General features: G+C 43.6%; 2 protein-coding genes across 3 annotated transcripts in view; one reads left to right on the top strand and one right to left on the bottom strand.

The window, feature by feature from the left end:
• The window catches only part of TTC3 (tetratricopeptide repeat domain 3), a 56,061-nt gene extending 48,266 nt beyond the window's left edge, over positions 1 to 7,795 (bottom strand). For both annotated transcript variants that reach the window (XM_053936557.1, XM_053936558.1), the window contains exons 1-6: positions 7,781 to 7,795; positions 6,515 to 6,591; positions 3,862 to 3,907; positions 2,447 to 2,579; positions 1,226 to 1,307; positions 321 to 374 (exon numbers count right to left, since the gene is read on the bottom strand). In XM_053936557.1, coding sequence (XP_053792532.1) covers positions 321 to 374; positions 1,226 to 1,307; positions 2,447 to 2,579; positions 3,862 to 3,907; positions 6,515 to 6,580 — 381 coding nt within the window. In that variant the 5' untranslated portion in view covers positions 6,581 to 6,591; positions 7,781 to 7,795. The remainder of the gene's footprint in view (positions 1 to 320; positions 375 to 1,225; positions 1,308 to 2,446; positions 2,580 to 3,861; positions 3,908 to 6,514; positions 6,592 to 7,780) is intronic.
• Positions 7,796 to 8,015: 220 nt separating this feature from the next.
• Positions 8,016 to 11,101, top strand: PIGP (phosphatidylinositol glycan anchor biosynthesis class P). The gene is made up of 4 exons (XM_053934929.1): positions 8,016 to 8,247; positions 9,605 to 9,677; positions 10,134 to 10,252; positions 10,485 to 11,101. Exons 1-4 carry the CDS (start codon positions 8,166 to 8,168, stop codon positions 10,613 to 10,615), a joined length of 405 nt encoding a protein of 134 aa, XP_053790904.1. The 5' UTR covers positions 8,016 to 8,165; the 3' UTR covers positions 10,616 to 11,101.
• The last annotated feature ends 1,332 nt before the right edge of the window (positions 11,102 to 12,433 follow it).

Raw genomic sequence — 12,433 nt, 5'->3', positions numbered from 1 at the left:
TTTTACTTTATTTGTGTTATTTTGTTTTATTTGTGTTGTTTTATTTGTGTTGTTTTGTGTTGTTTTATTTGTGTTGTTTTATTTGTGTTGTTTTATTTGTGTTGTTTTATTGATGCTGTTGTTTCCAAGTGAGAAAAAAAGGGATTAAACACAGGGAAATTCAGGATTTTCACAGCCCCAAGTTTACAGTTTCCAAAGCAGGAAAATGAGTTCAGTCCTAGCAGAAATTGAATTTTGTAAATAAAAAAGGTGGAGCAGGAGATTTCCCAGCTCTGCCTGTGCCAGCCCCTTGAGGCTCCCAAACAATTCCAGAAACTCACATTTTCTATTCCACTGCCAATCCTCAGGATGCCACTGATGAAATATGGGATGTTCTGGAACAAGGATAAAAAAAACCAAAAAACCAAATTAAAAAGTCAAGTTATTGAGAGGAGATAATTGGAATTTCTGCCTGCTCAGGTTCAGCACAGTGACATTTCCTGTTCTGCTGGAATTCACCATCCCTGGGGCAGCTGCATCCCAGATTTTTGTTGAAAAAGAAACGTTGGCATGGGGAGAGAGAACTCCTGGATGCTCTGAGATCTGCGGAGGAAATCCTGCCCCTGTGAGCCCTCGTGCAGCTCCTTAAATCCCAAAGAAGCACCTGGGACATCCCAAAATCTGCCCCTCCAAATCCACTTTTACTCTTGGATGTACAACCCAGAAAATGAAGCCAAATTAAATCAAAAAATATGTTATAGCAGTGTTTATAATATGAAACATTCCGAAATTTAAAAAATGAAATATGTAGCTTGGGGTTGGACACGCAATTTCAAGAAATGAAGTAAGAAATGTTTTATTACCTAAAATTAAAAGTAAAACCCACAACAAAAGGGACAAATTCCTCACATCCTCCTCTCCACTGTTCTGTTTCTGCTTTAAGTCAGCAACAGCAAATTTAAAATATCACTTCTTGAATGAGGGATAAAAAAAATTATTTAAGTCATTCATCCACCAACTTTATTTCTGCCTGCAAATATTTCCTAAATGATCCCATCTGGAATAAAGCCTAGGCCACAAATTCTGGAAAGCTGCAAGTCAATTATCAAATAATTGATAATTATGTCTTCACTTCAGCAACAGGCAATGTCTAACTCAGGATATAACCCCGAGGTGCTTAAGGGACAGATTTAATTAACATACACTGGAAAATTCAGAAATTTGAAATTTAAAATCCAGGACTTACAACAACTTTTTTAATTAAATCAGCAAGGTCTTCCGTAACAGTGAACTCAAAGATTTTCTTGTTCCAGCCCAGGAACAGCAAACTGTTGGAAAAGAGAATGAATTGTGATTTAGACAAACACCAAGCTGCTACAGGGTCTTAATTATGAATATTTAGAGGGATTCGATCTGAGAATGTTGAAAAATTCACGTCCAGCCCTTCAGAGGAGGAAGGAGAAAAATAAGAATTATTAAAAAAAGAAGAGCTGGAAAGGTTTTGCTGCTTTTGAAATGTCAGCATCGACAAAAATCCTGAAATATCCCCCCAAATTTCAGCTTCCCAGGCTCCCTAAGATTCCAAACTCCCTAAGATCCCAAACTCCAAAATCCCCAAGATTCCGAACTCCAAACTCCCAAAGATCCCAAAATCCCAAAGATCCCAAACTCCCAACGATCCCAAACTCCAAAATCCCAAAGATCCCAAACTCCAAACTCCCAAAGATCCCAAACTCCAAAATCCCAAAGATCCCAAACTCCCAAAGATCCCAAACTCCCAAAGATCCCAAACACCCAACGATCCCAAACTCCCAAAGATCCCAAACTCCCAAACATCCCAAACTCCCAAACATCCCAAACTCCCAAACATCCCAAACTCCAAACTCCCAAAGATCCCAAAGATCCCGAACTCCCAAAGATCCCAAACTCCCAAATATCCCAAACTCCAAACTCCCAACGATCCCAAACTCCAAACTCCCAACGATCCCAAACTCCAAAATCCCAAAGATCCCAAACTCCAAAATCCCAAAGATCCCAAACTCCCAAAGATCCCAAAGATCCCAAACTCCCAAAGATCCCAAACTCCCCAAAGATCCCGAACTCCCCAAAGATCCCAAACTCCCCAAAGATCCCAAACTCCCAAAGATCCCAAACTCCAAACTCCCAACGATCCCAAACTCCAAAATCCCAAAGATCCCAAACTCCAAACTCCCAAAGATCCCAAACTCCAAACTCCAAAATCCCAAACTCCCAAAGATTCCAAACTCCAAACTCCCAATCTTAATTTTTCTTTTTTTTTTTTTTTTTTTTTTTTCCCCTGTGGATTCAAGAATTTCTCAACCTCAACCAACTCCAACATTTCTGCACCAGTTGGAGCCTTACTGGAAGCACCCAAGGAATTTTCAGAGGAAGAAGGAAAAGTGGGAAGATTTGGAGGGAAATCCCCTTGGAAAATGTGGATACTCACCAAGAATCATCCACAAAGGAAGTGCTTTCCCTGGTGAAGAGCACAGACCAAAACATCCTGATTTTCATCACATTGCAAATTTCCCTTAATTTTTCCACAGGCTGACTGCACCACACCTCACAGGGATCAACTCCTGCAAGGGGGAAAAAAAAAATATGGGAATTACAGGGCACAATTCAGGCATTCCAAAGTGCCAGGAAACATTAAAATAAAGCATTAATTCAGGCATTCCAAAATGCCAATAAACATTAAAATCAGTCATTATTTCAGGCATTCCAAAGTGCCAATAAATCTTAAAATAAAGGATTATTTCAGGCATTCCTGAGTGACAATAAATGTTAAATTAAAGGATGATTTCAGGCATTCCAAAGTGCCAATATTTAAAATCCAGGATGATTCCAGCCTCTATTCCTGACAAACCAAAGCAAGGGAATCTCTGAACTCACCTGGTCATTGAGGGTTTTTTTTTGAGAGGGGATTTTTTATGGAATTATGGATAGGGAAATGCTGGAAGGTTTGGCATTTCTGCGTTCTGAATGGATAAATTTAGATAAAAAATGGATAAATGCAGCCTCTCCTTGCTGGGATAGAAGGGAATGTTTTTTCCAGGGAAAGCAGCAGCTTCTTCCACCTGTATCCATGAATTATTCTGGACAAGAATAATTGAATTAACCAGGGTAAGAGGGCACAAAACCAGCAGGGTTTGTCCTCAAAAGCATCTGCACTTCCCAGAATCTGGATGGAACAGGGAGGGATGGATGGGAATTAAAAATTAAATGGGGTCATTGAGGTGGCTTCAGGTGCTCTGGAGGAAAGGAAAAGGGAAATTCAGTTCAGGTACTCTCAGAGCAGAGCAACATCAACTGAGAGTCTGAAAATACACAAAAATACACCAAAAAAAAAAAAAAACCTCTCAAAAATACAACAACAAAAAAAAATTACACCGAAAAATGCACAAAAATACACAAAAAAAACCCACAAAAATTCCCTTCCACAGCTGTTCATCTGCTTATTCCCACAAATTAAGAGGGCTGTGCAGAAAATATCATTTTGAATTTGAGCCACCTGCTTTTCTGCAACTGGGAATTTTTGTTTAATTATTACTGCAAAAACCTTCCCTAAAAAAAAAAAAAAACCCAAAAAACTGGAAGTTGTCTTTAGAGCCACACAGCCAAACCCACCAGCCTTGAATCTCCATCCTCACAGCATTAATTGCCTGCATTTATGTAAATATTACTGAATATTTAAGTTATATTAGGAGAAACAGATGAGAACTGTTCCAGGGTAACAGAATATAACAATGCTTCTGCTAAACAATAATAATGAAATTATTTTCAAGCAAAATAAGGAAAAATAAAATGAAATATTAATCCCAAGATCCAAGAAAGGGAAGAATCTTGGTTTCGTTTCCATACCTGTTTTAGGATTAGGCAGCACTACCTGTCCAAATGTTCCATGACCCTAAAGATAAACACATTATTTACATATTTATATGTATATATTCACATATTTACCATTTATTACATTGCACAGCCAAAGAGCAAACAGAGAAAACCAAGCTAGGAACATGGAACATTTTGTTTGGAAAAAAAAAAAAGAATATTTACCTGCATCCCCATTAAAAAAAATGGCCATAGGTTAATGGCTATGAATGGACAGGAAAAGTTTTACTCATTTAAACAATATTTTCAAACACACCAGAAGAGGATTCTAGGAATTAACAACTCAAAAATCAGGCAGCAAAATCATGTTCAAGAGGACCTGACTAAGCTTAAAGGTTTAAGAAAGTAACACAGGTTTAAAAAAAAAATAATCAAAAATACAAAAATAGTAATTACATTTTGAGAGTGAATGTGTATTTAAATAAAACCATCTATAGCAAAATAAGGGGAGTTGATTTAGTTTTTATGTCACTTTTAAGTTACTTTACTATTTAGTTCTTCATGTTACTTTGATTTAGTTTTTCATGTTACATTTGAGCACTTTAAGCTGAAGAAGAAATTATTTATTGTGATTTTTAGATCCCTACGAAGTCTGTCACTCACCATAAATGTGTGATTTAATGAACACTCTGCATCACAGGAAATGCTGCGTTATCATTTCACAGAAATCATAAAATTCATGTATTTAACAGGCCACATTTAACACAGTAACAAAGAGGGGGGAAAAAATCATCTGTGATTTAAAAAATCAGCTCATCTTGAGAGACAACTGACAACTCTTAAAGAGCTTTGTTTTGGCAGCAGCAAACATAAATAAACCCTTCAGAAGAAGAAGGAGAATAATAATATTAATTAAAAAAGAAGAGCTGGAAAGGTTTTGCTGCTTTTGAAATGTCAGCACCTACAAAAATCCTGAAGTATCCCCTAAACTTCACTTCCCAGAGTCCCAAAGATTCCAGACTGGTACCAGTCCCTTGGAAAGGCAGAGACAAAGGAGAAATTCGATTTATTTGTGCTTTTAATTCCTGCCTGGGGAGAACAAAAGGATAAATAACTCCTGATGAGCTCTGCAAGCAGCACAAATATGGAAATTAGGGATTTCTGAGACTCCCCAAGCACAGCAAGAAGGGGGAAATAAACAGTGAAGGAAAAGTATTCCTGGATGTATGGAAGCACAGAAGTGCTGCAGTTTATCCAGAAAAAGCACAACAGGAACTGAGAGGGAAAATTCATCAGGAACTGGAGCCACAGGGAATGGCTCCCACTGCCAGAGGGCAGGGCTGGAGGGGATCTGGGGATTTAGGAATTGTTCCCTGGGAGGGGCTGGGATGGGATTCCCAGAGCAGCTGGGGTTGGATCCCTGGCAGTGCCCAAGGCCAGGCTGGCATTGGCACAGTGGGAGGTGTCCCTGCCATGGCAGGGGTGGCACTGGGTGGGCTTTGAGGTCCCTTCCAACCCAAACCAGTCTGGGATTCTGGGATTAAATAAGAAGAGCCTTACTGGGCACAAAGAAATGCAAAAAAAATTGGAAGAGATTGGAAGAACAAAGAAGGGGCAAAGCTGCAGTCACTGTGCAGAGCTGAAATCCCACAGGGCAAGAGCTGAAATCCCAGGAGCCCAGAGCTGAATTCCCACAGGGCAAGAGCTGAAATCCCACAGGGCAAGAGCTGAAATCCCACAGGGCAAGAGCTGAAATCCCAGGAGCCCAGAGCTGAAATCCCACAGGGCAAGAGCTGAAATCCCAGGAGCCCAAAGCTGAATTCCCACAGGGCAAGAGCTGAAATCCCAGGAGCCCAGAGCTGAAATCCCAGGAGCCCAGAGCTGAAATCCCAGGAGCCCAGAGCTGAAATCCCACAGGGCAAGAGCTGAAATCCCACAGGGCAAGAGCTGAAATCCCAGGAGCCCAGAGCTGAAATCCCAGGAGCCCAGAGCTGAAATCCCAGGAGCCCAGAGCTGAAATCCCACAGGGCAAGAGCTGAAATCCCACAGGGCAAGAGCTGAAATCCCAGGAGCCCAGAGCTGAAATCCCAGGAGCCCAGAGCTGAAATCCCACAGGGCAAGAGCTGAAATCCCACAGGGCAAGAGCTGAAATCCCAGGAGCCCAGAGCTGAAATCCCAGGAGCCCAGAGCTGATTGCCCTGCAGGGACAGGGACTGATTTGTCAGGCTGAGCTGAAGCAGCCCAGGAATGGCCACAGGACCAACAGGCTGGGCAAGCTGTGCTGACAGGAGCTGCACTCATCAGTCCCCCCTGCTGCTCACAGGGGACACCGGCTCTGGCTCTGCCCCAATTTGGGGTTTTTGTATGGGAATCATGGCCAGTGTGAGGTACCTGTACAGCAGCTTGGGTTCATCAACGCTGGGAATGACTCTGGAGATCTGATCAGAGAATCCCAGAATGATTTGGGATGGGAGGGACCTTAAATATCATCCCCACTCAACCCCTGCCATGGCAGGGACACTTCCACTGTCCCAGGCTGCTCCCAATGTCCAACCTGGCCTTGGGCACTGCCAGGGATCCAGGGGCAGCCACAGCTGCTCTGGGTATCTGTGCCAGGGCCAGATCCGGGTAAAAAACTCCCCTGGAGCATCCTGCAAGTTTCCCATCAAGCTCCGACCCCACTTACCAGCTCAAAGCAGGATCGATCGCTTCCAGAAACAGCGGCGACAAGGTTGGACAGAGGATCATCCATGGTGCATCACCCTGAGAGAAAGGGAGGATGAGAAACGCGCCAGAGACACAAACACGGGAGCTGTGCCACACTTCCAACAACCACAGCGCTAAGCCTCCCTTTGCTGCGTCTTGTTAAACTCTGGAGCAGTCAAGCAGAGCTTAACGCTCAACAAGCCATCCTAAGCCCGGCTGAAAGCTCGGGACAGCGACTAACTCTGATCTACACCGCGACAGGAGCCGGGCCCTGCCTCAGGGCTGCATCCCGGGAATCTCGGCTGCACCCCCGGGAATCACGGCTGTACCCCCGGGAATCACAGCTACACCTCGGGAATCACAGCTACACCTCGGGAATCACGGCTGCATCCCCGAAATCACAGCTACACCTCGGAAATCACGGCTGCATCCCGGGAATCACGGCTGCATTCCCGGAATCACGGCTGCACCCCGGGAATCACGGCTGCACCCCGGGAATCACGGCTGCACCCCGGGAATCTCGGCTGCCTCCCCGGGAATCACGGCTACACCTCGGGAATCACGGCTGCATCCCCGGGAATCACGGCTACACCTCGGGAATCACAGCTACACCCCCGAAATCACAGCTGCATCCCCGGGAATCACGGCTACATCCCCGGGAATCACGGCTACATCCCCGGGAATCACGGCTGCATCCCCGGGAATCACGGCTGTACCCCCGGGAATCACGGCTGCATTCCCGGAATCACGGCTGCACCTCGGGAATCACGGCTACACCTCGGGAATCACGGCTGCATCCCCGAAATCACGGCTGCACCCCCGGGAATCACGGCTGCATCCCCGGGAATCACGGCTACATCCCCGGGAATCACGGCTGCATCCCCGGGAATCACGGCTGCATCCCGGGATGCCGAACACGCCGCCCTGTCCCGGCAGCTCCCGGGCTCCCCCCTCCGCCGCCATCCGATCCCGGAAACCCCGAGCTCGCCGCTCACGTGTCCTATCCCGCCGGCACAGCGCCGTCCGTGCCGGTGCTCCAAGAGCCCGCAGAGGCTCACGGCACCGCGCTCCGCCTGGGGCGGGCCGGGGGCGCGCGTCACGGTGCCGGGCACAAACCGGGCAGCAAGCGGGGCTCCCGGGCTGGGCGGGGCGCGGGGGAAGGCGGCCGAGAGGCCACCGCTCGTTCACCCCCTCCCTCCCTCCATCCCTGTATCCCCCCCATCCCTGCAGCTACTCCCGCACGCACCGCTGCGATCCCGATCCCGATCCCGCTCCCGCCGCGCCGCCGCCGCCCGAGCGCGCCCCGCCCGCCGGACGCTCCGCCCATTGGCCGCCCGCCCTCTGACGTCACGGGCGGCGGCCAATCCGCGGGCCGTGCGCCTGCGCGCGCGGCCGGATGCAGGCGGTGCGCTGGGGCGGATGCGGGAGGGCGGGCAGGGAGCGCCTTCCTCCTCCCCTTCCTCCTCCTCCTCCTCCTCCTCCTCTTGCTGCTCTGCCGGGCTCCGGAGAGCCAAGGGGCCGAGCCCGGCCGGGGGGGGGGGGGGGTGAGGGAGCGGTGCTCCCCGAAAATCTCGCCTATCCTCGCGTCCCGTCCTCCGCCCTCCCCGCGAAGTTAAAGGCGAGCGCCCAGCATGGTTGAGAACTCTCCGGCCCCGCTGCCGGAAAGGGCAATTTATGGATTTGCGCTTTTTTTGGGCTCGTGGTTTGGCTTCAGTGAGTATCCCGCAGGCGAATCCATCGCCCCGCTGCGCTGCCTTCCCGTTTAAATGCGTTTTTTACTCCGAGTCACGCGCATTTTCGCATTCACTGAGCACCGGAGGGAGCTGTGGTGTTGCCTTCCCCACCAAAATAATGAAAAAAAAAAATAATCAATCTGGTCAACAGCAGTGGAAAATATTTTAGGTTCCATCAGCTTTTCTCTGCTGGTGTGATGGGTTCTTCATTTCACTGGGGATCCAGGGATTGAGAGGGTTGAAAACACTTTTCCAACACAAGAAAAGGTGCTGCAAAATCCTTCAGTGCAGGGTCCTGCTGTGGGCAGGTGAGAAACGAGGGGGAATTGGGCTCAGCTCCTCTCCCAGGAAGAATCAGGAAGGATTTTCAGTAATTCTTCATTACAGTTCCATCCAAACACTGCAATTCCACCCGGATTTCTTCCCGTTAAATGGCCTCTGTGAGATCATTCTCTGCTTCAATATTTCTGTTCAGATCCCTTTGGCTGCTTTTTGCTGAGGTGCTTGGGGGTGGTTTTGTTGGTTTTTCCTTTATTGTTCTGCAGTTTTAATTTGGAATAAATTCTTGTCTCTCTTCATAGTGTGAAAAACGCCAATTGCTTCTTTTTGGAATTTTTAAAAGTTTAATAATAATAATAATAAAATGGTTATTAAAAATAGCAATACAATTAGAGTAATAAAAATTTAGAGTTAGGACAGTTACAAGACAATAAAAAGCAAAGAATTACGGACGTTTGGGTATTTTTGGGCACTGAGCTGCCAAAAACCTGCCTTGTGATCAAAGGAATAACCCTTACAAGCAACAGCCTGTTGCATTTTCATACATCTCACACATGATGCATAAATTCCTGGCAAATTAAGATTTTTTCTGGTTTTTTGTCAGCTTCTTCCCCTTAATCCTGGTGGTTCCATAAAGACAGGGAGAAGGTGTTATCTCTGTGCAAAGAGTTTTTAAATTATCTTATCCCTTTCTTGAGCTAATAAAAATTTTACATCACAGAGTTTCTATTTTAACGTTATGTTAAAACCTAAAACTATATTTTACACACCACTCAAGAGAATGAATACAGCATAACTTTCCAACATTACACATGTAATAATTCATTTTAATACTTGAGAAAAGCCAATCACAAAATAGGCATTTTTCACAATAGGAAATTCAGAAATTAAATGTTAAAGCAAAAGTAAAACTGATCCCGTGTAAGCAGGCAGGATTTGTGTCTGAGGGGCAAATTCTGCAATCTTTTGGGAGAGGTATTTTGGTTTAAATAAAAGCAAAATTTAGGAAGTCTGGAACACCGTCAGTCTTACTGTGACTTTTTGATTTTGTTGTGCAGTTTTGTACCTGATCTGGGCTTATATTCCTGAGACTTGGCTCTTCTCCCTGGGACTGACATACTGGCCTCAAAAGTAAGTTCAGCCAATTAAACGCTTTAATCTTAATTATTTTCAAATAAAAAACTTCATTTTTAAATAATGGCCATGAATTAAATCCATTTTGCCCTGATGATAAAGGGCTGTAATGTTTCTGAAGCATTTTTTTAATTGTAGCTATGGTGAAAATGTTTTGTTGTGCCATGAAATAAATAATATTGGGATGTTTTAGGATAAATTTGACATTTTGCTTTTAGGAAGTTTGCTAGTGGAAATACAGTAAAATTTAGGGCATAATTAAAAAACAAAGACCTTTTTAAAGGAATTTATCTGATGGTTTATCAGTAGCTCCAGTGGAGTCAGGATCCATAATCAGAGGTGCTGCTTCTTTTCCTCTTGGAGAAATTCATCACAGATACAATACCAACATTAAAGCTGATCCATTAGTAAGCATTTGTTACTAAATGTGAAATTTCAAATCCTTTTTTTCAGGTACTGGGCAGTTGCTCTGCCAGTTTATCTCCTGGTGGCCGTGGGAATTGGTTATATTTTGCTTTTTGGGATTAACATGATGAGCACGGCTCCACTCAACTCCACTCACACCATCACAGGTAATTTTACTGCTTATTGAAAAGTTTGATCCTTCACTGAAAATTCTGGAAACCCGTAGAGAATAAACCCCAAATTTTAAGCTTTTAAATATTTGATTTATTGGAAGCCCTGGTGGGGTTTTCAGCATCCTTTAAAGTAAGCTAAATTTGTAGTGCTGCATTATAAAATTCTATCATATTCTTGGAAGAAAAGGACCTGGAAACCATGAAATGTTCTCCTTATCTTTTGTAGATAACTTTGCAAAAAAACAGCAGCAGAAGAAATTCCAGGAGGAGGCAATTCCAGCCCTGAGGGATATTCCCATCAGTGAAGTTAACAGGATGTTCTTCCTCCCTGAAAAAGGCATCTGCAATAACAGATAGTTGTTGCTAAAATCTGTTTGGACAAAGGATTGATAAAAATTACAGAGGGACAATTAAAACCTCTCCAAGCTAAAAATAAAAACCCTTTTACCTTTTTTTTTCCCCTGAATTTCTAATTAAATTAATATAGATTTATTATTATTATTATTATTATTATTATTATTATGCACCTTAATAACCTGCATTGCTCTGAAAATGATGCCCCAATAATTTATCTGGTTAGTCTTTAAAAATTAAAAAAAGTGGGTTGAAAAGTGTTCTGTTACTTGCAGCTTTCTGCTTGTAATTCCCCTCTGAGAGGGAAAAAAAGCAGCTTTTAGACAGAGTTTAATTCTATTTATTTTTGAATTCAGGGAGAGAAAATGTGTTTGGCCAGCCAAACACTTGAGGATCTTTTTTTAATTATTAACTGGAAGTGTTTGCATTGTAAATACATCATTTGCCTTTGTAAATGTTAATAAAATGTGGCTGATTTTTCCATCTTCACCGTTTTCCTGTGATTCTGGGAGGTTTCTCCTGGGTTGAGGTGATAAATGCTCCATTTTCCTCCACGCAATTCTTTATTCAGCCAAATCTATTGATCCCCCCCCCCCAAAAATATCAGATTTACTGAGTTACCAAAAATAATAAAGGCGGGTTGTGAAGATTTGCTGAAACAAGTATTGAAATTACTTTTTAAAACTTATTTTTAAGAACACTGACAACAAAGTTCAAAGGAACAGCTGGAACTAGAGGAAGTGACAGGTCCATGCTGTTAAAACCCAAGGTTAAGTGGTTCAGATGTTTTTTAAACAGTGAATTTTACTTTTTTTGTTTATTTCCCTTATCCCAAGTGTCACAAATTCCATTATCTCCAGGACTCAGTGTTATTTAGGTCTATTATAAAGCCCAGAACCTCGTTATTTATTAAGCCTGTAACCAACTTCAGCAGAGAATTGAGTTTAAAATGTTATTATTTCATTAAAAGATAATAAAATTTCGAGAATTTGCCTGACAAACCTTACGCCAATTCTTTAGAAATCTGTCAAAATGATCATCAGCTGCTCAGGAATGTTTTAAGACTTGGTAACAATCACTTTGGTATAAATGTAGATCTGCAGTTGGTTGGGTTTTCTGCCTGAATTTGGAGGTAAAATCTCCTTGTTCAGTATTGCAGGGAGGATTTGTTGTGGTTTGATTTTGGTGCCGTGTTTAAAAAAGCCTGGACGTGGCACTTGGTGCTGTAGTCTGGTCGAGGTGTCAGGGCACGGGTTGGACTTGATGATCTTGGAGGTCTCTGCCAACCTCATTGTTCTGTGATTCTGAGAGAATTGGTTCAGTCTATGGCTATACAAGAAAAGTCCAGCTAAGGCCACTCCATCATCTCCTCCCACTTAGGATTCTTTCCCCATCTTCTTCTGGCATCTCAGCTCCCAGCCTGTCTCTCTTCTCTTTCAGATCAGTGTTTTGCAAAGCTTTCTTTTCCCAGGGAAAGAAAGGGCAGGGGAGAGTCTGCACTCTTCGCTCACCAGAACAAAAAAGAAAGTTCCCCTGTGAAAAATGCAAACTTTATGATTGGCTTTTTGCAAATATTACAATGAATATTACACGTGTAATGTTGGAAAGTTATGCTGTATTCATTCTCTTAAGTAGTGTGTTAAATATAGTTTTAGGTTATAACACAATGTTAAAATAGAAACTCTGCAATGTTAGATACTTTTGAGATAATCAGGAAATTCTCTGCACAGAGATAACAGCGAAAGGGCCCATAAAGAGTTACAGCCTCCTTATCAGAAAAGACAAACATCCTTCCACCTTCTCTCCATTTTTATGGAACTA

The sequence above is a fragment of the Vidua chalybeata genome, chromosome 2 (genome assembly GCF_026979565.1).
Source record: "Vidua chalybeata isolate OUT-0048 chromosome 2, bVidCha1 merged haplotype, whole genome shotgun sequence".
Taxonomy (NCBI): Eukaryota; Metazoa; Chordata; class Aves; order Passeriformes; family Viduidae; genus Vidua; species Vidua chalybeata.
This window is presented reverse-complemented; position numbering and strand designations above follow the sequence as displayed.